General features: G+C 54.2%; 1 protein-coding gene across 1 annotated transcript in view; it reads right to left on the reverse strand.

Moving 5' to 3' along the window:
- Positions 1–10,071: 10,071 nt before the first annotated feature.
- The window catches only part of TRIM8 (tripartite motif containing 8), a 29,948-nt gene continuing 17,573 nt past the window's right edge, over positions 10,072–22,446 (reverse strand). The window contains exons 3-7 of the mRNA XM_063163308.1: positions 14,370–14,465; positions 13,353–13,586; positions 12,953–12,984; positions 12,289–12,404; positions 10,072–11,626 (exon numbers count right to left, since the gene is read on the reverse strand). Of these exons, the coding sequence (XP_063019378.1) occupies positions 11,019–11,626; positions 12,289–12,404; positions 12,953–12,984; positions 13,353–13,586; positions 14,370–14,465 (1,086 nt within the window). The 3' untranslated portion in view covers positions 10,072–11,018. The remainder of the gene's footprint in view (positions 11,627–12,288; positions 12,405–12,952; positions 12,985–13,352; positions 13,587–14,369; positions 14,466–22,446) is intronic.

The following is a 22,446-nucleotide window of genomic DNA, read 5'->3' on the forward strand; positions in this document are numbered from 1 at the left end:
GAGCCAGCAAAAATGTTGCTCCTCCGTTCAATAAGTTCCATATGTAAGATTAGTCTTCATGTTGAACAATCCCTGTTGATTTTCCCTTGATGTTAAGGCAACTCTGCAGGAAAATGCAATTAAGTCCATGATTACTTTCTAGAATGAGATATCAGGTCCCAGGTTTCCTTCTCTGAAATGTGCAAAATGTATTCTCCTACCCTACCAGCTCAGCATGCCTTTCCTGGCTCTTCCAGGGCCTTGGGGGACTGCCCCACAGCAGGCTGGCTGTCCAATGCCTGAGGTGCCCCAGCCTGGTGCTGGCTGTGGATTGCCCGGGTGGAGGCTGAGGATCCTGGTGAACAGCAGATGGGAAGTGCTCTGTAAAACGAGCATTCATTCTTCCCCGGGCTGGCTTCCCTTTAAAAGGCCACAGTTGCTGAAATGGGACAGAGAATGTGATTTCCACCTCCTCCCCAATTCAAGTCTAGCCCCACACTGACAGGGGAGCGGGAGCGATTAGCACGCTGAAGTAGCCATGTCCTGCATGAAGCGAGCTTGGTGACTCCTGGGCCAGTTTCTAATGCACAGATGGTAGAATAATCCCACTGCCCTGCTTGCCAGCTTTGTTTGCTGCCTGCCTGCGAAAGGCCAGAGAATGACTGGGGACTGCCTTACCCCTTCCACCTCCTGGAGACGGACGGTGGCGCAGGATGGGAGAGCTGCATGTACTAAAGCATGTGGCTTTACCACGCCTCAGCGAGTTGACTCATGGACCCAGGCAGACGGCTGACACCCCTGGCGCTCCCAGCTCTTTTCTCCTCCCTTCCCCTGGACATCTCCACCTCACGGCACAAACATCTGCACTGTACGTGAAGCAGCCCCTGGCTGTCTGTGTGTTACAGCCTGGCATATTAAAATCATCTGGGGCACATTCCAGGTCCCCCCATACATCAGGATGTACAGTAGTGGTTCAGGGATGATCTGTGTGTAGTTCAGCTGTCTTTGCTGTGGCTGGGGGCACAGGGACAGCTGGGACAGCAACTGCTTTAGCAATCCAACTTTAATCTGCCTGTGTCCGTGAGTCAGCACCCTCCGAGTGCATCTGTCTCCAGCAGGGAGGCAGGACACGCATGCCGGAGTAGCAGAGCCTTGCTTTAAAAACCAGACGACCGGGGAGCGGGGTGGGGGGGAAGAGCGGGCTCAAGTGAGCTGTTAAGCAATCGCTAATGACAAAGTGACACAGCTCCGGCTTTGCATGGATTGAGTAAGGAGTCATAAGATGAGATGTTCATTTAAATGCAGCTTGCTCGGTAACTCCCCAGCTGCGCAGGCTTATCGGGAACTCTGCAAATTTGAGTATGGCATGTTCCTGGGTCAGTCCAAGGAGGAGAAATTCATCCCAGCATCACCTTTTCCTTGCAAATAATGCATTTGCCTGATGCAAGCAATGTAAAGAATTACAACCCTTTCCTGTGGGCAGACTTGTGCTGGCTGAGTGGCAGAGCTCTGTGACAGATAGTCCCTAAGCTTTGGATTTGCCCACATTGCAGAGGGACACATTTGCCCGCAGATGCAGAGGGAAATGCTCAGATATCTCTTCTCTGGCCCGGGCAGGACAGGGCAGAGCACCCTTTGGAGCTCAGGCTTTGATCTTTCACACTTGCAGGGGACTTGAGTTGGTGCTTTCTTGCTCCTTACTCTTTTAGCAGTGGAAAACTTAGTCTGTGACACTGCACCAGTTCCACAGTTGGCTTCCTGGAGCTGAAAAGAATCCAGGAGGGTAATGTGGTTTTTTAAAGTCTCATGTTGGTTAAACTTGGAAATATGTGTAAAATAAATATGTAGTAATTTTCCTATCACTTTAGTTGGGAAGGAAAAATTGCCTTATTGAACTCGGGATCCAGAAACATTTGCTGGCTCATTCATTATGTTTACTTGTAGCCACACATATTGGCTGCTTGCATCTGTACCTGCCAGAGTGTCACCTGTAACCCAGTAGTTAATTTGGTTTTCCCGTGCCAGGTGGTAAGAGAGGAAGACCGTGATAGAGTGAGCTGTGCTGGGAGGATGGAGGTGGGGAGTTAAAATGACCATGTCTTAAGTATATCATCCTACAGTGATGGCTGTAAATGTTTGTTGTATTGTAAACGTTTCTCTGTGCAACCTGGTGAAAATGTGTAAGAATTTGAGGTTCTGTTCACTTGCTCCTCCTTATCTGAATGTATTTACATCTGCTATGGCCTCTGCAGGGCTCTCTGCCCTGGGCAGCACCTGGCTGAAAACCACCTGGACAAGTGTCTGGGGCCGGCCAGAAACGCCTGCCAGCGATCAGTGCAGCCGCTGCCCCTCTGCCAGCCCTCAGCCCCGCCCTGGTTTGTGGCACACGCAGGGCTCTGTCCTTCCAGCGCTGTCAGCTTCGCCCTCCTTTAAACTGAGGCGGGGGGAACCAGGCGGCTCCTTGCTATGGGGGGAGCTCTGCCACACGTCCCATCAATTCCTGGATTTTTTAGCCAGGAGGGACCGTTGTGTTCCTGTTTCCTGACCTCCCGCCTAACGCAGCCCGAGAAACCCCTCCCGCCGTGGTGACCCGCGGCTGAGCTGAGCCCCTGTGGTAGGAAGAAACCCAGCCGTGATTTAAAGGCTCCGAGTGACAGGCAGACCTCGGGACGTTTGTCACAGGGGTTAATTCCCTTCCCGTGCTTCACTTTCACATCATTAAATCTGGTTCTACCTTTGCGATAGATGAAAGAAGCCTCTCCTGCTCCTGCCCCGTTCGTTCCCTGGAGGGGAGAGGTGCCGGAGAAGTGAAATTCTCCAAGGGCATGTCAGAAAACCTGAGTCCAAGCCCCTGCTCTGATGTGAGTGGGGTGTGGGGACTCATGTCCTCCCCAGCTGTGGCCATGTCCTCCGCTGCAGCTTCGCTGGAGAATGTCTCTCCTGCCCTTGGAGGATGCTTGCCAAAGCCTCTTGCAACCTTCTCCCATTTGCCCACTACCTATGATGTTTCTTGCAGATTAATGACTTCTCCCTCTGTCAAAACTATAACTGGTCACCAGACTCTTTTTATGAAGTGTACTGGGATGAGACCAGCCCACTCCGACATGCTCACTCTTCTCCAAAAGCAAAAGATGGCGGCTGTTGCATTCCCTGGGCCGGCCAGGTCCACGCAAGCTCTTTCTTTTATGTTCCCTTTTTGTATTTCACCAAAAAGGGATATTTGCAATATCTGGTCATGTTGTTACTCAGTGTATAATTTAGATGTCTTTGTCAAAAAAAAAAAAAAAAAGAAATAAATTAAAATTTAGTAGAAAGACAACTGGTGTTTGGGGGTGATCTTTTTTTCTTCAGCAGGTTCATCTTCTGCCAGGATTGTCTCTTCCCAAGGAGCTTCCAGTCAGGTCACAAAGCTGCTCTTCCATTGCTCCAGTCACACCACCAGAAATGGTTGGTGGTACTAGAAGTGATCAAAACTGTTGAAGAAGCCTTTTTTCCTTTGGATTTTCAGTATTCTAAAACTATCAGAGAAGTCAGCCAGAGAGAAAGGGAAACTCTGGGAGGATCTTCTTTTTTCAAAAATTGTGTTGTAGGTTAAAAAAAGCATGTCGTGAAACACGTTCTCTACTGACCTGGCAGGAAAAGGGAAGGGGAAAAAGAAAAGCAGCAAACTCTTTGGGTTTGGTTCGGTGAAATGAGGTTGGGAGGGGGTTAGGAGGGAGGGAAGCAAATCTGTTGCTTTCCAGCTAATCTGACTCATTACTGTTCCTGCAACACCCAGATGGGCCAAAAAGCAAGAAACTGTTAGAACTCTTAAAAGCATCAGGTTCCTCCCTGCACAGTCACAGTCAGGATGCCTGGAAGGCTGTCAGAACCACTGGAAAAAAAACATTATAGATGGTCACACTTTACCTTCTTTTCTCTTTTTTTTAAGGCACGCTTTATACTCAGTCCTGGTATTTTTTCAGGAAAGTAGGAAATACTTTTTCATCTTGTTTGCCTAATGGATTGGATGTGAAAAATATTTCTCTGGCAAGTGAACACCCTGAGAGTTGTTCGACTTGTCACAGCGTTATGTATCGGCCCCTGCGGCCCCCGGGCCCCGAATGGCTGCGCTTCCCCTCTCCTGCTGCTGTTTGGGGTGGGATGTGGTAATTTATTGGGAGGCTGCGTGTGACCTTGCGTGCGTCTGCTGGAGCGAGCCGCGGGTCCCTTCCCCGCACAAGCCCCGCTTTACATCCGCATGATGAATTTAGTGCTCCCGAAAGGACAAGGAACCGAGCGGATTGGGCGTGGGGAGGAGGAAAAAAAGAAAATAATAATCTGCAGCCTGCAGGAGAAAAAAACACTGAGATTTTTGTTCCTCTTTGACCAGTATTTCCCTGTTTATGGCCTCGCAGCCCCGGACGCCCGCCTTTATCGGAGCAGAGGAGTGCTCTGTGGCCGCAGAGCCGGATATTTCAGCCTCCGTGTTCTCGCCGCGTTGGCATTCCCAGCCCGGCCGTGCTCAGCTGGGACACGTTGGAGCGGGGCAGCTGGACTGATGGCCACGGCCGTGCTCCAGCCCACCCACCTGGGCTCCCACCCAGGCGCTGGCTGAAGCTTTTTTCATTTTATTTTGTTTTGTTTAAGTGGAAACAAGCTCGCACTGCAGCCTCGTGATTGGCTTCTGCCGAAATGGCAGCTTCGGGCTCAGTTGGCTGAATTTGGGCTTGTTGGATTTTTTATTGCAATCTGTTCACTTATTTCCCTTCCCAGCACCAATTGGAAGCAAAACTTCTAAAGCTGTGGTCAGGCTGTGCCCGTGCTGGGAGATGCTGTGAAAGGCTTGCTGGAAACAGCGTGGGGTGGGGGGTGCCTCCTCTGCATTTCCTATGTATCTGTCTGACTGACGTGAGTATCTGTATCATTTTTAATGGGAAAAGGAAAAAAAAATCACATTCAGAAGAGGAAGGGTTGGAAGGATCCTCTTTGCTTGCAACGTTCCATGACCGCCTGTCTCTGAGCTGCAGCCCTCCGAGCGGCACAGTCAGCCAGCCAAACACAGCCTCAAGTAAATAACCCTCAGAGGAAGGGGAACTGGCAGGTGGGTTAGGCCCCAAGTCCGAGCTGCATTAGGAGCTGGCAGGAACGCCCTGCAAGTAAATCACCTGGATGAGAGATATTTTTAAATAGAACATGTCCTTGCTGCTTGGCTTTGCAACATTTGTGCTACCAATGGGAGCCACAGCCTGCATGCTTTAATGCTTCTCTGTCTGGCAGGAGCTTGGGGTGCTGAGGGGGACACTGTTGGGGACAGTGGGTTCCCCCCTGCCAAGAGCATCACTGTGCTGTCCTCAGCCTGTGACAGCTGGGTCCCAACTGACAAGACAAAGCCCAGCATCTTGGGGTGGCTGAGCCAGCTGTCCTGCCCTGGCTCCATCACCCTCCCTGATGTCAGACAGGAGGATTTATATGTATTTTGGGTTCATTTTTATAGCTGGCACCTGTGAGGCCAAAGCCAGGAAGGGATAAGCGAAGGGGCCTTGCTGTGAGGGGCTGTGTTGGTGGCAGGGGCATGGAGAGCTGCCCTGGGGTACGGCGAGATGGGCATGGCAGCCTCTCTGCACCTGGGGACAGCGCTCGGGTCTGGGACTGGGCAGAGAGCTGGGCCTGGCTGGCGGCTGCTTTGGGAGCTGGGGCAGGAGCTGCAGCTCTCACAGCCCGGGGGGGTTGGGAGGGGCCCTGAATTGGGTGCATTCAGCGTGGCACAGCTGGTGTGGGCTGCGGGGCGGGGGGGCTGCAGTTGCTCCTGACACTTTTGCCTCTGAATGTGATGATAAACTCCCTTTCCCGATTAGCGCTGATCCCTCTGCCTCCAAAACAGTTGGCCCTAATGAACATACGGCCCAACAGCTGTAAGCGGTTATACATATGCATGGATATATATATTTATCCCCCCCCAGCCCATCCATATATACTGGAGATCACAGCTGTTGCTATTCTTCCTTGCAATGCAGATCAGACGCTCTCTCTCTTTGGAGTCTTACTTGACCTATTTTGCAGGCGCAAGATTTTTTGTGATGATGATTTCCCCAGTTGGTGCTTTTGATTCTGCCTGAAACATCTTGATTGAAGGCAAACAATGGCAGCTCCGGCAGCCGGCAGCGCCCCGCACCCACGCGCCGCCCCGGCCCCGCCAGCCGCCACGCGCCGGGGGGGCCCGCACGGCCCCATCCCATCCCATCCTCTGGTGCCACTGCCCTGCGCCCGCGGGACACGGCTCTGCCACCGGCCCGCCATCCAGGCCATCCAGCCTCGACCTTGAGGCTTGTCTGGTGTCCCCATCCTCTGCCCGCCTGCCCCTTCTCAGCCCTGAGCCTCTTCCCGCCAGCTGGAAACTGCTCCACCACTCCAAAATCTTGCAAATCATGGTGGTGATGTCCCTTGGGGTCCCAGCCATAAGACCAGAGGGGGAGATGGTGCCAGAGCTGGCAAGAATATCAAAACCCCAGTGGCTGCTGTGCAGCATCCCATGGGTGATGGACACCTTGGAAGTGCAGTCGCCAGTGACCCCCAGCCTCTGCTCACTGCTTAACACAAACTTTCGGGGCTGCGAGGGAGACTCCCATGTCCCTGCAGCCCTCCCTGTCCACACAGGGTGCCCCAAAGAAGGGCCTCAAAGCCACCACATCCTGGCAAGGAAAAGCGGCCATCCGGGCGCACACAAAGCCATTTCTTGTTTGGCATTTTTGTTTGAAGTGTGTCCTTCATCTGGGTTTCTACAGCAACTGGGAAGTTCCTATCCTGGCCCAGCTGGAGGGACTGAAGCAGCCAGGGGAACAGAGCAGGAGGGCAGGAGGCAAGGATTGAGGGCAGGAAGGGAAGAAGCAAAAAATCAAGTTTCTGAGAAGTGGGGCTGTATTTTCCACCTCCATCTTGGAGGAAAATACAGCAGCTGGGACAGGATTCCAACTCTATCCCTGCCCCTCTGTCTCCAGAGGCAGTGCAGCCAGCTGGGGCCAAATCAGGGGGTGTAAAACAAGCAGCTTTTAGGATCCCTTCAGGTAAAGAGTAGTCTGCTGTGTCCCACAGTGGCTGGCCCCGGCATGGCTGCATTCTCTTAGCCCCTGTGCCAGCCTGGGTTAAAATGAAACACACTTTTCTAAGAAGAAAGCAACAAAACCCAATGAAACTCCAGTGGTTCATCTTAGGCAGTGAGTTTTTCACTTGTTCATTATGAGATAATACCCAAATCTGACTAATTAATATTCCTGCATATTTTCCAAGGGGTGATGAGGTATCTTAAACATCTCGTGGAGATGGGCTTTCATATTTATAAGGTTGATGTGCAAACTTAAATTGACACCGTCTAAATATACCCTCATGTTTAAGCATGGGGCTTTCTCTCCCAAGGCAGCAAGGGCTTTCCTGGGGTGCACACCCTGGCTGGAAGCGGGACCTGGGGCTCAGTGGGTGGGAGAGCTGCCCAAAAAGGCTCCTGCGAGGCAGGGTGTGATGTTGTGTGATCCATCTTTCCACAAAGATTGGGATTTGTGTTTGCTCTGGTAACGGAACAGAGCACAACAGGCACTGACCCAGTGGGGTCAGTGGTGCTTCGGGGTGAAGGATCAGCGTGAGCACCCACACAGCCGGACGTGCTGACGGGTACCAGGCAGGGCCTGCAGCTTCCTGCAGAAACCCTTCTCCAAGGTTAAAAATAGGAATGGGTTGAAAACTGAAAGCCTGGTTTGCGTTCGCCCTCATTATGTTGATTGCTTATTTACATGTATGCAAATGGAGGAAGAGGCAGTGGCTCCTCCACCTGGGGACCCCTTGGCACAGGGGACCGTAAAGCCCACCAGGTAAATCCCTGCTGAGGGCTGGGCCACGGGGCTGTGGCCCCTTCCCAGGATCACCCTGAAAGCGAAGCGTCAGCCCCTCTTGCCGTGCCGATCCGAGGGCTGAGCCTCGTGCCGAGGCCGGTGGCACGGTGGTTACGGCAGCCATTGCCTCCCCCCCACCCTGCTCCACCAGATGTGCGTGTCCAGCTCCAGCTGTTCCCCATCAGCCTCCCCCGTGCAGCACTGCCAGCTCCGGGATCCTTTTTCCACCAGGCCCCTTGTCCTTCATCAGACACCAATTTGGTCTCGCCCAGCTGCTCATTTTTCTTTCCGCCGTGTGACATGTTTTCACCTGGCTCCTAATCCGTCTCTTTCCATTCACAACTCGAGCTGTTTATGGATGTGCCTCTGCTCCCCCTGCTCTCCCCACCCCCCGGACAGAGCCATCCATCAATAAAACCCCGCTGTGCCCCTGAGCCTCAGCGCTTCCCCTCCCAGGACACCAATATCCCAACAGCCACGGGCACACATTCCTCCTGCTGCTCCATGGGGTGATCCCATGGGGCCATTGCTTTCCTCCTCGCCCTCAGCAGCACATGGGGCTCGATGGCACTGATGGTCCTGGAAGCTGAGGCACCCAGGACACCAGGGGACTCTTCCTGGATGGGGGGCAAGAGAGGGGCTGTGGCGCCTCTGCTCGGTATGGGCACCCACTCTTTTGGGGCTGATCCCTCCAGCGAAGGTGTGGGGTGAGAGTGGCCCATGGTGGGGGCAGTCCTAACTCTTGGGGGTCACCCTGAAGGGGGGGGGCTGTGCCTGTGTCCCCCCATAGTAGGTGACAGGTGCTTTAATGCCTGGGGTGGCAGCTGCTGCTGCTGTCACAGGAGGAGGCAGCTGTGCCAAGGAGGAAGAGTTTGATGATGATGAGGAGGACAGCTGGGCAGTCAAACCTAGAGGCACCAAGCATAGGGGCCATAGCTGGGGAGTGCCCTGCGGTGGGGGGCGGCCCAGGCTGCGCATCAGGGACCCTCCTCCACAGGCAGGGACGTCACTCATCTGGCCTGTATCCTCATCACCCAGGGCTCCTCTTTACCCCCCAGCAGCCGGCCCTGTGAATGTGGAGGGGAGACATCACGGGATCTCTGTGGAGGTTGAGAGCATCCTGCTCCCTTCTGCCACCCTGGAGTGCTTTGCTTTTGACTGAGAAGCAAACCCCCAAATATCCCAATGGATGGGGGGTTTCCTGAAGAGCCCGAGCAGGAGAGGGTTGAGAAGAACCCAGCAGGACAGGCAGGGCTGAGCTGCCAGGCTCTGCAGCCTGTGCGTACAAGAACACAAAGGGGCAAGAGATACTGGCCCCCGAACCCAGCACTGCCTGGGAACTTGTCCAGGGTTGTGCTGCCACCTCTGTTGGAATGGAATGGGAGGAGTTAGTGAGAGGGTCCCCCTCCCTTGAACCTACTGTTCCCCTCTTTCAGCTCACTGAGACTTTCTCCCCTTCCCAGTTCCCACTAAAGTAGCACAAGGGGAATTCAAACTGGAACTAAACCAGGGATGTTTTGCAACCAAGGAAAAAATAAAGCAAGCTGAACCTGAAGAGAGCAGTGGAAAACCCCTCCTGCCTCTAGGACACTGCTCTGTTTTATGAAGTCAGCCTCATTTTCCCCAGATGAAGATCACCCCTGCACAGCCCCAGCCAGGCCAGCCCAGGCTCCCACTGCACATCCTGGACAAAGGTTCCTCCTTGCCCTTCCCAGCCTTGGCTGGGCACAGAGGGTCCCCAAACCAGCCCGGGGTGCTGCCAGCACCCACAAAGCCCCAGGGGCAGCGGGGCTTTAGGTGGGGATGAAGGCTTAAGGGCTGGGTTCCCGGACAGCAGCACAGCTGGAATGGTGGATGCTGGCAGAGTCAGGAAAGCTGCTGCTGTCCCCAGCCCAGTCCCCATCCCACAATGGGGATTGTTCTGGAGCCCATGGGCAGGATGCGGCCTGGCCGGCTCCGTGCCTGACTCACATCCTCGCTGCCTGGGAGGGAGCTGGTGGAGAGCCCTTCCCACGGGGCTGGGACACGGCCTGGGCACTGCAGGGGACCCTGTCCGCACCTGGGACCCGCTGCTGCCCCATGGCCGAGCTGCTCCCTCCCAAGAGCCCCTCTGGAACCCCCCGCCATGGCCCAGGCCCTGCGGGACTGGGCAGCGTTTCCTGCCCAAAGCAGTCGGAGCCTCCCTCCGGAGCTGGCGTTCCTGGAGGAAGAGCTGCAGCAGAGCGAGGCATTTGCACTAAGTGATCACATTTATTTGAATATTTTGCGTGTGTGTGTGTGTGTGTGTGTGTGTGTGTGTGTCTAAAATTGGTTACAGAATAAATACCTGTGCCTTATAGCAGGAAGTCCACTTTTTTTTATACAAAGTGCTTGTTACAGGAAGTTGCATCAGCGATATGCAGGAGGGGAGTGCGTTTTGGTCACGCTTCCCCTCCTGAAAACTAGAACAGATTTTTTTTTATTTATTTATTTGTGGTTTTTTGTAAAGTTTCTTTTCCCTTTTTTTTTGTGCATTAAATTTCCTGCCATTGTGTATTTACAAATCTCTGAAAGAAGGAAAAAAATGCCAATATGCATGAGAAGTGGCCTTGTAACACAAAAAAAAAATCAGCCTTTAAAAATAAAAAGTAACAAACCCAAAATCTACAAGTATCATTTCATACTGAATCAATGATAGATTTTTTCTTTTTTTTTCTTTTTAAAAAGGGAAAGAAAGGGGTGGGGAAAGGGGAAAAACTGAACCAAACCAGAAAAAATGAACTTGGAGAAATATAAAGAGAGAAGGTGCCATTGTCCCTTCTGAAGTTTTCCAAAGGCAGAGAGGAGCGAGGAAGAGCACAACGCACAGACCCAGATGTCCGACTGAAATCCCCATCAATTTCTTCTCGGTAATTTCTCCCTCGTGTTTACCCAGCGAGGGGCAGGAAGGACTTCCAGAATTAAATTAAAAAAGGCATTAAAATGAAAAAAAATTATTTCATTTTTAAAGGATTAAAAAAAAAAAAAAGGAGATATGATAGAACAACCCTCCCCAAAATCCTGGAGGGGTGTGAGGCAGGGAAAAAACTGGGTTTGATTTAAAAGGGGAGGGAAAAAAAAAAAAAAGAAAAGCCAAACCAAACCAGACTTTTCTCTCTGAACACGTCATCGAGCAGGACTCTCCAGAGAGTGTGACGGTTAACTGGTGACGTAGTGTTTGGCCGAGGGCTGCCCATAGACCCTATAGAAATCCTGCCGCCCGTGCTGCTGGGATGCGTCAATCCATTCCCTCACGGCAAGTCCCGGGAGCGACTGGGGCACGGCGGGGGCGGGCGGCAGCGGGTGCGAGTACTCCTGCGACGACACTGTCCAGGGGAAGTGCCCCGAGCGCGGGTAGGGCTGGTGCCCGCTGTGGTTGGACACCGAGGAACAGTAACAGTTATCCACGGAGCAGACGAGGATTTTGCGCCCGCCGTACTGCGAGAGCACGGACTGCTGAGATGACGTGGTGTTGGGGTAGTGAGATGGGTTGAAGACGGAGCCCGAGTGCACCGGCTGCGGGCCGCTAGGAAGTCCAACTATGTGCTGCGTGGAGCTACAAGGCACCATGGCTTGTGCGGACTGCCCCTCGCCGGCCGAAGAGCCCTGGCTCATGTACTGGCTCGCCACAGTCCCGGACGATGGCTCGAGGAAGCTGCCCTCGGGAAAGGCGGTGGAGTGCTTGCGCTTCTCCGCGCCGGAGTTGCTGACGGTGCAGGGGTACATGGGGATGCTCTGCAGGAAGGGGACGGGGGTGCTCAGAGGACCTGTGGAGGGGAACAGGAGAGGGGGATTGGATTAAGCACAGCGTGGCGCAGCTCCGGGGTGCTCCGGCCCCAAGACCCACGTTCCAGCCCCACGTGTGCAGTGGCAAACCATGCACGCAGCCCTGTGCAGGTGGACTTGCAGATTCAGTTCCGGGCCCTTGGCAGCGGGCTCGGAGCAGCCCCGGGCACTGCTCTGCAAACAGCTCATGAACACAGTCCCTAACAGGAGCAGAGTGGGACAGCCTGGGGGATAAACACCAGTCCCCCAAGGAGAGGACTGGGAAGGCTCCACAGGACGTGGTTTGCTCCCAGGCATTGGCTGGGGGCTGTGGGACCATGCCAGTCCCTGGCTGTCCCTGCCCACATGCTGACCCCCATCTTTCCACTGACTTTTCCTGGCAATGGCCAAACCCCCAAAAGCTCTGTATTTCAGGGTTTTGTGTAACCCCAGAACACAGCTATTTCACAAGACAAGGAAAATGCCCTGGGGAGAGTCGGGAACTGGCTTGGTGACTCTCCCTGCTGACTGCAGAGGGGCTCCAAGGGGTCCCTGCCCCAAAGAGCTCTCCCCACCGTTTTGTACTGGGATCTGCAGGGCAGCCAGCTATGGATACAGGAAGTAGTGAGGTTCCATGCCCCTAGACCTCTCAGGTTTCACCCACCTTCCAGCAACTTCCTCAGCTGCTTCTCCTTCTTGGCAATCTCGTTCAGGAAGAGCTTGGAGTTGAGGTGGCCGATTTTGGGTGGGGGCAGGCTGCCACCTGTACAGTTCTGAGTTCTGTTGGGGATGGCAGGCAGAGAGGTGTGAGTTACAGGGTGAACTCAGGAGAGGGACAGCTCCTCCCCTCATGCACTCCTGGAGCCAAACCCCCTCCCCAGGGTAGAGGACAGAAGTGAGCTGGCTGTCTCTGGCAGGCAGGACCTTCCCTGTCCAGTTTTGCTTGAATGTCCCCTGCCAGGGCACACCTCCTGCAGTCCATGTCCCCACTGCATGGCCATCCCAGCTCATCTCTGCTCTGCTAGTGCTGCCTTTAACTCCCTGCCCAGTGGAGCTGGATGGAGCTCTGCATCCCAACCCTGCTGGTCCCATCCTCTGCTCTTCCACAAGCACATCCCCTAGTCCACGGGGAGGACTTGATTCAATGGCTGCACGAGGGGATTTTTTCATCCTCACAGAGAGAGACAGGGAAGCTGAGCATAGCACATGCCTCTTCCAAACCCTGTAGCGTCCCTGGCCCTGGTCTTCCTCTGGATATTGTGCTGCTGCCACCCCTGTGGACATGAACACACCCTTTTCCCCAAACACGTCTGTCCCGCAGCGCTTACCTGTCCATTAAGATTTTCACAGACTTGGTGTTCTAGAAGTGGAAGGAGAAGCTCTGGTCAGTAAGGCCAATCCCTGCCATAGTGGCCATGCCCCCCTTTCAGTGTCAGCTTCCATGGCCCCCCAGGAGGGGACAGTCTGACCATGGGCACTGAGCCCCCTTTCCCCTGCATGGGCTGCTCCAGCCCCATCTCCAGCTGTGGCACCTCCTCATTTGAGGCCAGCACTGAGCCTGCCTCACTCCTCGACTTCTTCCACTGCTGAGCACTCGGGAGACATCAGCCAGCCCTGCCAATGTCACCATCCTGCTCCCCACCACCCCCCACACATACCCAATTCTTCCCACACAACCAAGCCTCTCCACAGCCCCTGTCCCACCCTGGCATGGGCAGCTTGTCTTACCTTCATGAAGTTGATGTCCTCAGTTTTGTCAAACATGACCTGAACAGAGCTGAGAAGCTTCTTGGCCTCCTGCATGCGCTCATTGAGGTGCAGAACCTGGGCTGCATTCTCGTTGCAGAACTTGGCCTGGGCCTTGTCCAGGATCTCCATGGTCTTCCGCAAGTCCTCATCCAAGATCTGGTGCATCTTCTCGTACTGCAGGCGCACCTCATCCTTCAGCTGGTTCACCTTCTCCTGGGGAGAAGAGCAGGGTCAGTGCTCTGTGCTCTTTGACCTCTTCCTGGTTGTTCCAGGACACCTGGGTCCTTTCTCAGTACAGAATGCAGCCTGAAAGCTGCACCCCAGCTCTGCTCTCCAGCAACACCCGGACAGCTCAAACCCTGCTGTCAATTCCCACATGGGAGGACTTCTACGTGCCAGAGACCCAACAGGGGCACTCTGAAGGTTTGATCGGTTCAGCAGATTCCTGGACTTACTTCCTGGGGTCTGTGTGGGGATCAGCTCCAGAGACCCAATCCCAAGGAACAACCTGCTACACCACCAATGGAAGTGTGCTCTCCTGAAAAATCCCACCCATCCCTATCTGCATGCCCTTTCCCACCTTCATCCTCATCCTCGGCCCCATCCCAGGCTGGAGACACTTCATGTTCCAGAGCCTTTGCCTTCATGCTCTGGGAGACCGAGGGGCTTTAAGGACCACAGGCACTCCCTTCCTGAGAAAGGCTGTGCTGAGCTGAGGCAGGACGTGCCATCTGATATTTAAGAGCAACCTTGTTCCTCGTCTCCCAACTCAACCCAGGGCCCATGAGGCCTCAGAGCAGCTCCAAACACTTATTTTATTCTTCCAAAATGATGACTGATGACACTGAAATGGAGGCTGGAAGTCTGTCCAGCTACTCCTCCCCTGCATGTCTTCCTCCCTGCCCACCTGGTCCCTGTGTCCCACGAGCTTGTCCCCATTGTGCCACAGGGGGACAGTCCCTGGGACTGGCCGTGGCAGGGTGAGGCACTGGTTACCTCGACCAGCCGCTTGTCTGATTCCAGCTTGTAGAGCTGCTCCTCGATGTCCTGCTCCCGCTCCTCCAGGCGGTCCTGCTGCTTCATCAGCATCTTCTGCAGAGAGGAGAGAAAGCAGCATCGTCAGAGCCCAGCGGCCGCATGTGCCAGTGAACATCAGTGCTGCCCACACTGGCTCTGCCCACATGGTTCAGGAGGGATGGTGCTTTTACCCAGCAGGATGCCACTGCCAGGCTGAAAGCCCCCGGGTAGCTTGTGGAGCTGGAAATTTGGTTATTTCAATGGCAGGAATGGCAGAGGGGCTGCCTGTGCCAGGCTGTGTTATCGGCTGCGCTGGGTCCCCTGAATGGGGCAGCACCTCAGGTAATTTCTGCAGCCTGGTCAGCGGGGTTGGGTCAGGGCCAAGCCCTGGGGACTGTGGGGGCACGCAGAGAGGCTCATCCCCCAATAAGGCAGTACCATTTGAGGCCCATCACCCATCGCCAGCAGGCTCCTGTGAGACATCACCACCTCCCTCGCGCTCCGTACGCCACGCCAAATCCTTTCTCCCTTCCCCGCCTCCTTGACAAGCCCCAGAGCCAGCGTCAGCGTAATCTGGAGGGACAGAGTGAGGAGGAAAGGAGCCTCCCTCCGCCACACTGCCAGCCCCCAGCCCCACTCCTTGGGGCTGGGCCTGGGCCATCCACCAAATAACTGGGACAAAACCTTATCCCCAGCTATCAGCGCGAGCGCCTCGCTCCTGCATGATTCCCAGCCTGGAGAAACCCACTGCCCATGAGAGAAAGGCTCCATCCCTGTGAGCAGGAGCATGGCTTCCCAAAACACCCCTCAAAATCAACTCCAAATATTTGCCCTTCGTGTTTACTGGGTGGAAAAGCCAGGACACCAGCGGGGCGAGGAGAAGGGCTTCACCCGGCACGGAGATGCGGCGTTCGAGACTCAGTGACGGGGGCGAGATGGAAAGAAACCGGCAGCAAGAATGAATTTCGAGGGGATTATTGCTATTATAAACCGCCACTTGGGAATTTATAATCAAGTAATTAATTCCTGGACGAGGCGGGAGGGGGAGGGTGGCAGAGGCGCTGCCGGGATTAATTGCATTGCAGGGAAAGGCTGTCACCTCCGACTCAATTCAGGAGCAGGAATGCGAAGCCTCCTCCCTCCTGTTGTTTTTCTTAAGGTCTCAGGCACCTCCAGCCTTACTGTCACTGGGCCCCTACCACTAATAATAACGAGGAGCTAAAAAAACCCAGCTTCCCACTCACAGCACACTGCACATGCATGCCCAGGATGCACATGTGTGCACCCACCCAGGCCCATGCAGACAGACACACAGACAGCACATCCACTGAAACAGGGCTGAGAGGCAGTCACAGCAACACAGACCCCCAGCCCACGGGGGGACATTTGCTGCGCATGCCTACAGAAACACAGGGGCCTGCAGCATCCACGGGCATCACTGGAAGCATCCACACTGAGAAAGATTTGAGGCATATACTAAGAATCTCATTTTTTCATTGTAAAATGATTGTTTTTTGTGCTGCTGCAGCAGCAGGAGGCTGCAGTCCACTCCCAGGTTTAACACGGTGGGAACTGAGCTCTGGAGAGTGACCGCAACACCACTTGCTGGAACCCTGGAGAACCAAGGCAGGAACTAGGTCCTGTGCCAACAGCCAGGCCTGAGTGTGGAGCTGCTGGGGGTTTCTCTAGGGTCTCAGACAGGGTTTTGGGTCAAGCACCAGGCAGAAGTGTGGAGCAGGTAGACAACTGTTGTATTGCACTAAACAGAAAACAGCCCCGTGTAGGTGGGTTGAGAAGTGGCAGGCAACAAGCCTGCTCCTGGGCTCCAAGGAAAGAGATTCCTTCCAACATCCCTGCTTGCAGGAGGCCAGCTGAATGTGGGAGTTGGGCAGGTCGTGCAGTGCAGGCTGAGCTGCTCACGCCCCATGCTGGGCAGCCAAAGGACACAGCGAGCTTTGCACCGAGCCCTTCCCTACACCTCCCTCCCTGCCACAGACTCGCCATCTCCACCACAGACAGCCAGACCCAGCCCACACCAGCCCACCAGGAGGACAGCCAAGTCTAGCCAGGCCCCCAGGAGCAGCCCCATCCTCAGCCTGACTTCCCTGTCTGCCAGCTGGGACAGGAGTGGGTAAAAAACATAGGACAGGATCCCCCGCTGGGCACAGAGGCCAAATCCCCATCCCACTCTGTCATACCTATCAGGTATCTGACATATCAAGGGCAGACACTGCCCTTCTCCCTGATGCTGCTGGGATGCTGTAGCAAGGGAAAGCAAGGTTTCCCATCACAGGCAGATGCCAGGCAGGCAGAGGCCACCCTGGCAGCCCCACTGGTCTGAGAGACCCCCGAGGGAGGCACCAAACAGCCCGGACACGCACGTACCATCGCCCTGCAGCTGCCGTGGCAGAGCTGCCAACCTTTGTGTTTTGTAACAAACCTCAGACTGCTCCACTCCAGGAATCATGCAATTATGGGAAATCACAAATATACATATAAACATATGTAAAAATAACTTTTTATATATATATATATATATATAAAAGTTAATTTAATATCACCTCACAGCTGTTAAAAGTGACCAAAATCCAACCTAAAGCCATAGAAATCAGACAAAATAGAGGACATGCAGCGCTTACTTTAAACCTCATACTTGAGCCACTCTTTTTTTAGGGTGATTTAAAAACTGTACGTGCCTGGATTGCAGCGGAATGGGAGGGCTTTTCACCCATGGCAACAAAACCTTAACAAGACACAAGGGTATGAACTACCCCTTCTGGATCCGAGGGGCAAAATCTCATTGTCTATGCAGCACAGGCTGAATTCCTTAGGTATTTTGAAAAGGAAAATATATCCCTTCCCCTTCCATCCCCTCCCAAATCTGGCATTTCTGAAGTCATGAACTCCTCCTCCTCCAGGATCAGAATTTCTCGGGATAATTTCTCATATTTCATGCATGACCTTGATGCTGGGAGAGCCGAGGCTCCCTCTGTCCAGGCACCCTTCCCAGGCTGTGCGCAACTCTGATCCCAGTTTGTCTTTTCCGAGACACGTCGCCAGTTTGCGAAACGCATACTAAAAATGCTTTTTATTCCAGCACAAGCTGAGAGTGAATTCATCTCATTAATTAATAAATTAATCGGTGGCTGGGGTAAGTGGCTGGTCCACCATGACCCTGTAGGCCCCCATGAGACTGGGCTAGTTCATGGACACCAGCTTATTCTGCAGCAGATGAACATAATCTCCCTCCTCCTCACAGAGTAAAATGAAGTGTGGGTACGAAAGGGACTCCCTTTTGCTCCCATACAGGGAGCTTGCAAACACACCATGGGCATCAACTCTGCAAGGGAGCTGGACTACCAAAGGTGGAAGGACAAAGGAGGGGACACTACCATTCACTTCCCTTCAGGAGAGAGGGTGCACTCCTCCCCTGCAGGCAGAGGAGAGTGATTCCTGAGCACTAATTGTGGCAAGTAAGATGGGTTTGGGGTACCAAGGTCATGCACTGGGACTGAAACACAGCTTGGAGGGACATCTCTGCAGGAAGCAAAGCAAACATTGCAAGGTCTCATTGCAGGGAGGATGCACACAGCTGGTCCCCATGGGACTGTGCTGGGGGAAGGCTTCCTGACCATCGCTATCCACAGCACTTGCTGGGAGGAAATCACCACCAGGGAAACCACACCCTGCCTGCCTCGCCCTGCCTGCACCTTACTGCACCCCCTGCTCAGAGGGAGCACAGTAAGGTGCAGACTATGCACTGACCCCAGCTCCCAGTGGCTGCCCCAGCATGGGACACATCCACCCTGCCAGGCAGGGCACAGGGATATGTCTGCTGGGGGACAGGGCCATCCCAACAAAGAACTTCTGCAACATTAAATGCCTGCAGCCACAAGACAGGAAGATAGTAATAAAGAGTTTAGCAGCTCTGATGATACTGGGCACCTATGCTTCTCGTCCGAGAGCCACTGCATGGCTGCACCACCACAAGCCTCAGATGTGTTACAAACATGGGTCCAGCTCAACCAGCTGGGGAAACCTCCACTGTAAATGGGGGCACTGGGGTGTAGGAAGGAGCTCACACCCACCCAAGATGTCCCAGGCAGGGAGCAGTCTGTGGGCACAACATTTCCCCTGATTTGTCTTGGGCTGGTCTCAACACTGTCCTCTCCCAAAGGGCAGAGCTAAGCCTGTGCTCACTGCTGAGCCCACAGTGGATTATGGCCCTGCCCTGCCTGAGGCTCAGCACTCCCCTCATCTCCTCTTTGCAGCCCCCAGATGCCCATTGCCCTGGGGCCAGCAGCAGGGCAGCAAAATCCCACGACATGCCCCAAGGTTTTGTGTTCCCTGGCTGGTCAGGGCCCTTGTGTGCCTCCCAGGGAGAGCTGGCAGGGGACAGCCTCTGGCACCCCTTCCCTGGGGGCTGGAATGCTCACCAGCCCCTGCCCAATTCCCAGCAGGATCAGGAAGGAGCCTGGCAGCTTCACCAGAGGCAGAGCAGTGCCCCATGACCCGCTGAGCTGCTGTGGCTTTAAACAAGAGCTGGAGCAGTGAAAAGCCTTACTGTGTTCACAGGGCAAATGGAGCCCATGCAGCTCCTCTTGATGTCTAATAGGCACTGTGCATCCTTCAGGGCCGTTCACCTTGCAAGAGCAACCGAGTGCCCACACCCTGACCTGTGGGATGCTTGCAGGATGCTAATTCCCAATAAACTCTGCTGAACTTGTCTGTGGGTTTGGAGGGTACTACAGCAGGGCAGGTGGACAAACCACAGGAGTGCACAGCTCTAATTCCCATAGGAAACTGGGGGAGCAGAGAGCCAGCCTGCTCCACAGAGCACCTTTAACCACAGCTGGACAGCTGGCCTAGGACAGGCACACTCACTTCTCTGCCTCTCTCCTTCCTCCTCCTCCTCTGCGCCCAGGCCTTCCCCTCGCCGCCAAATCCCAGCCACTGAGTGAATAAGGACATTGTTTGCAGTCACCGGAAAGCGAGAACGGAGGGAGCAGCTTGGAGCATGAGGGGCAGGAAGGGTGAGGAGGAGGAGGAGGAGGAAGGTGGAACCGGAGCGAGGAAGCTGCAAAGGGCAGATGCCTGCAGCGGGAATGGCTCCAGACACCTGCAGCTCAGCCCAGGGACCGGGATCAAGAGCCCCCATTGAGACACATGTCCCAGCACGTTGCTGGAGACGGGCCTGAAGTCACAGTGACTGAATTTTAATGCACCAAAAGCCCTGGGCCAAGGAGGCGAGTGCAACCTTTCGCCTCCCCAGGCCTCCCACACACAGGCTTCCCTCTCGCCAGCCCCGCTCCACTGTCAGCTGGACCATTTTCTGAGAAAAACCCACGTGATGAGCTATTTTCATCTCTCCTGAAAGTGTCACCCCACCTGCTAACACATCAGAACCCTGACACTGTGTACATCTGGGGCACAGCACCCCACTGCCCCCAAAAACAGGATCTCACATCATAAGATAATGCATCATGCACTGCCACAGCCCAAAGCCCTGGAGCATCCCTCCCACCCTGCTGGTGGTCTCCTGCTGACCAGATCTAGGCAAAACCAGCTCTTCGAACTCCCCACAGCCCTCACAACACTCGCAGGAGGCAGATCCACTTAAAGAGGCAGGAAGGAAATGCTTTCTGGTTGGGGTTTCATCTTGCACACATTTACAGTAAGCACCAGGCAGGAGGGAAGGTCTCCAACCGGAGCATGAGGTCTTACCTCCCCTGGCCAGCCTGGAGCAAACAGTGCTCCAGGCTTTGGCTTTTCTCACAGTGCTCCCTGTGCAGAGATCAGGCTGGTTTATCCTCAACAGGGGAAGGAAGAGTGGAGGGGAACAGCCTGAGATATTAATAGCTGCCCTTCCTAGGAAGGGCTGGAAGTAGCAGCCATGCAGTGAAGAGGCACCAAAGAGACCCCCTTTCCAGCACTGAGGGACACCTGAGCACCAGGAGAGCTGGTGCTTTGTAGAAAAGGGCTGAGGGCCAAATAATCAGCTCCAGCTTGGGGGAAGAGGATGTACAGATGCCTCTTGCAAGAGCAGCTCTCTACCCTGCTGTCATGCTGGAGTGGACAAGGATGCCTCCTGCTTGTCCACATCACCCTGTGAGATGCTGCATGGCCTCTGAGCCTTCCCTGGAGAAGAAACCATCAGGTTTAGACCCATGTTCCATCTCCACTGGCTACCCCACAGGCACAGCTCCATGTCCCACCTCCTGTGCCCACCCCAGCACAGGGCATCCCTGCAGCACAAGTGGCACACAGCAGCTGGATGCTCCCGTGGACCCATGACTCATGACTGCTGAGCAGAACCAGGTCAGGCCTGGCTCCTGGGGCATCCCAGGACAGTGGGCATGGCAGACCATATTTCTCTCCATGTCCCTGTACCAGAGCAGATCCTGAGCCACCAAAAGGCTGTGCCAAAGGCTGGGACAGCTCTTTCCCTTGTTTACACCTAGCAGAAAGGAAGAACTTGTTAATAAAGAGAAAATACAAGGCATTGTGTTGCATGGGGCCAGCAGCAGGATTTCTGGAGATCAGGAAATGGGGACCTATTGTCAGAAAGCAACCCTTCAGGAGGATCTTGAGAATGCTAATTCACCTTCCTGGGCCTCTGTGCATCGCCCTGCTCACTGCAGCCATGGGAGTTACTTCGTGCTGTGCCTCTCACACAAATGGGGGAATGAGGCTGGGGCACTACCTAAAGGGTCTGGACCCCAGCTTCAAGCCATGGCCCAGCTGCCACTGCTGTCAGTGTCCTTGGAGTAGGAATGAAGATTTGCTCCAAGAGGAAAAGGAGGATAAGGGAGATTAAGGGGCAGAGAGATGAGGCCAGTGGCTGGAGACACATCACCTCTCCACCAGCAGCCCTGCAAGTCCTGGAGGAAGGAGCCTTCCTCATAACTGGGTATGAGGTGATTCCAGTATGGATGTTGTACCTTTCAAAACAGAGGCTCCCTCCATGCAAAAGCATAATAGAGGCAGTGAAAGCAGGGTAAACTGCCTATGCCAGATTTGGGGCTCCAGACTCACTCATAAGATGGAAAAAAGGGGCTGGAAATGCACCAGGAAGACAAATACCAGGACAAGAAGCCAGTTTGCATGCCGAGCATGCAGCCAGGTGAGCCATGACTGATGCTGCTGGCTCCACAGGACAAAGATGAGCCCTGGTGATAGAATCATAGAATCATAAACTCATTAAGATTGGAAAACGCCTCCAAGATCTTTGAGTTCAACCTTTGACTGAACACCACTTTGTCAACTAAACCATTAGCACTAATGGTCAGGTTCAGTAATTTCTTGAACACGTTCAGGGATGGTGACTCCACAACCTCCCTGGGCAGCCCATTCTAATGCTTAACCTCCCTTTCAGTGAAGAAATTCTTCCTGATGCCCAATATGAACCCTCCCTAGCATGGCTTGAGGCTTGTCCTTGTCCTGTCACTTGTTGTCTGGGAGAAGAGGCCCATCCCTACCTTGCTACACCCTCCTTTCAGGCAGTTGTAGAGTGATAAGGTCTCCCCTGAGCCTCCTTTCCTCCAGGTAGCCCCAAAAACACCCCCAGCTCCCTCAGCCACTCCTCACAGCACTTGTGCTCCAGACCCTTCATTAGCTCTGTTGCCCTTCTCTGGACTCACTCCAGCACCTCAGTAGTTTTCTCGCAGTAAGGGGTCCAAAACTGACCATGGGATTTGAGGTGCTGTGCTGAGTACAGGGGAGTGATCACAGTCCTGGTCCTGCTGGCCACATACTGCTACACAAGCCAGGACGCCACTGGCCTCCTTGGCCACCTGGGCAACTGCTGGCTCATGGTCCTCAGCTCTGTTTCTGCTGGGCAGCATCCAGCCACTCTGCCCCCCAGCCTGTAGCACTGTGTGGGGTTGTTGTGATCCAAGTGCAGCATCCAGCACTTCACTTTGTTGAACCTCATACAACTGGCCTTGGCCCCTCGATTCAGCCTGTCCAGATCTCTCTCTAGAGCCTTCCTAGTATTAAACAAGACTGGTCTCAAAACTGAGCCTTGGAGAGCCTCACTAGTGACCCGGCCAGTAGA

Source organism: Melospiza melodia, chromosome 9, assembly GCF_035770615.1.
Source record: "Melospiza melodia melodia isolate bMelMel2 chromosome 9, bMelMel2.pri, whole genome shotgun sequence".
Taxonomy (NCBI): Eukaryota; Metazoa; Chordata; class Aves; order Passeriformes; family Passerellidae; genus Melospiza; species Melospiza melodia.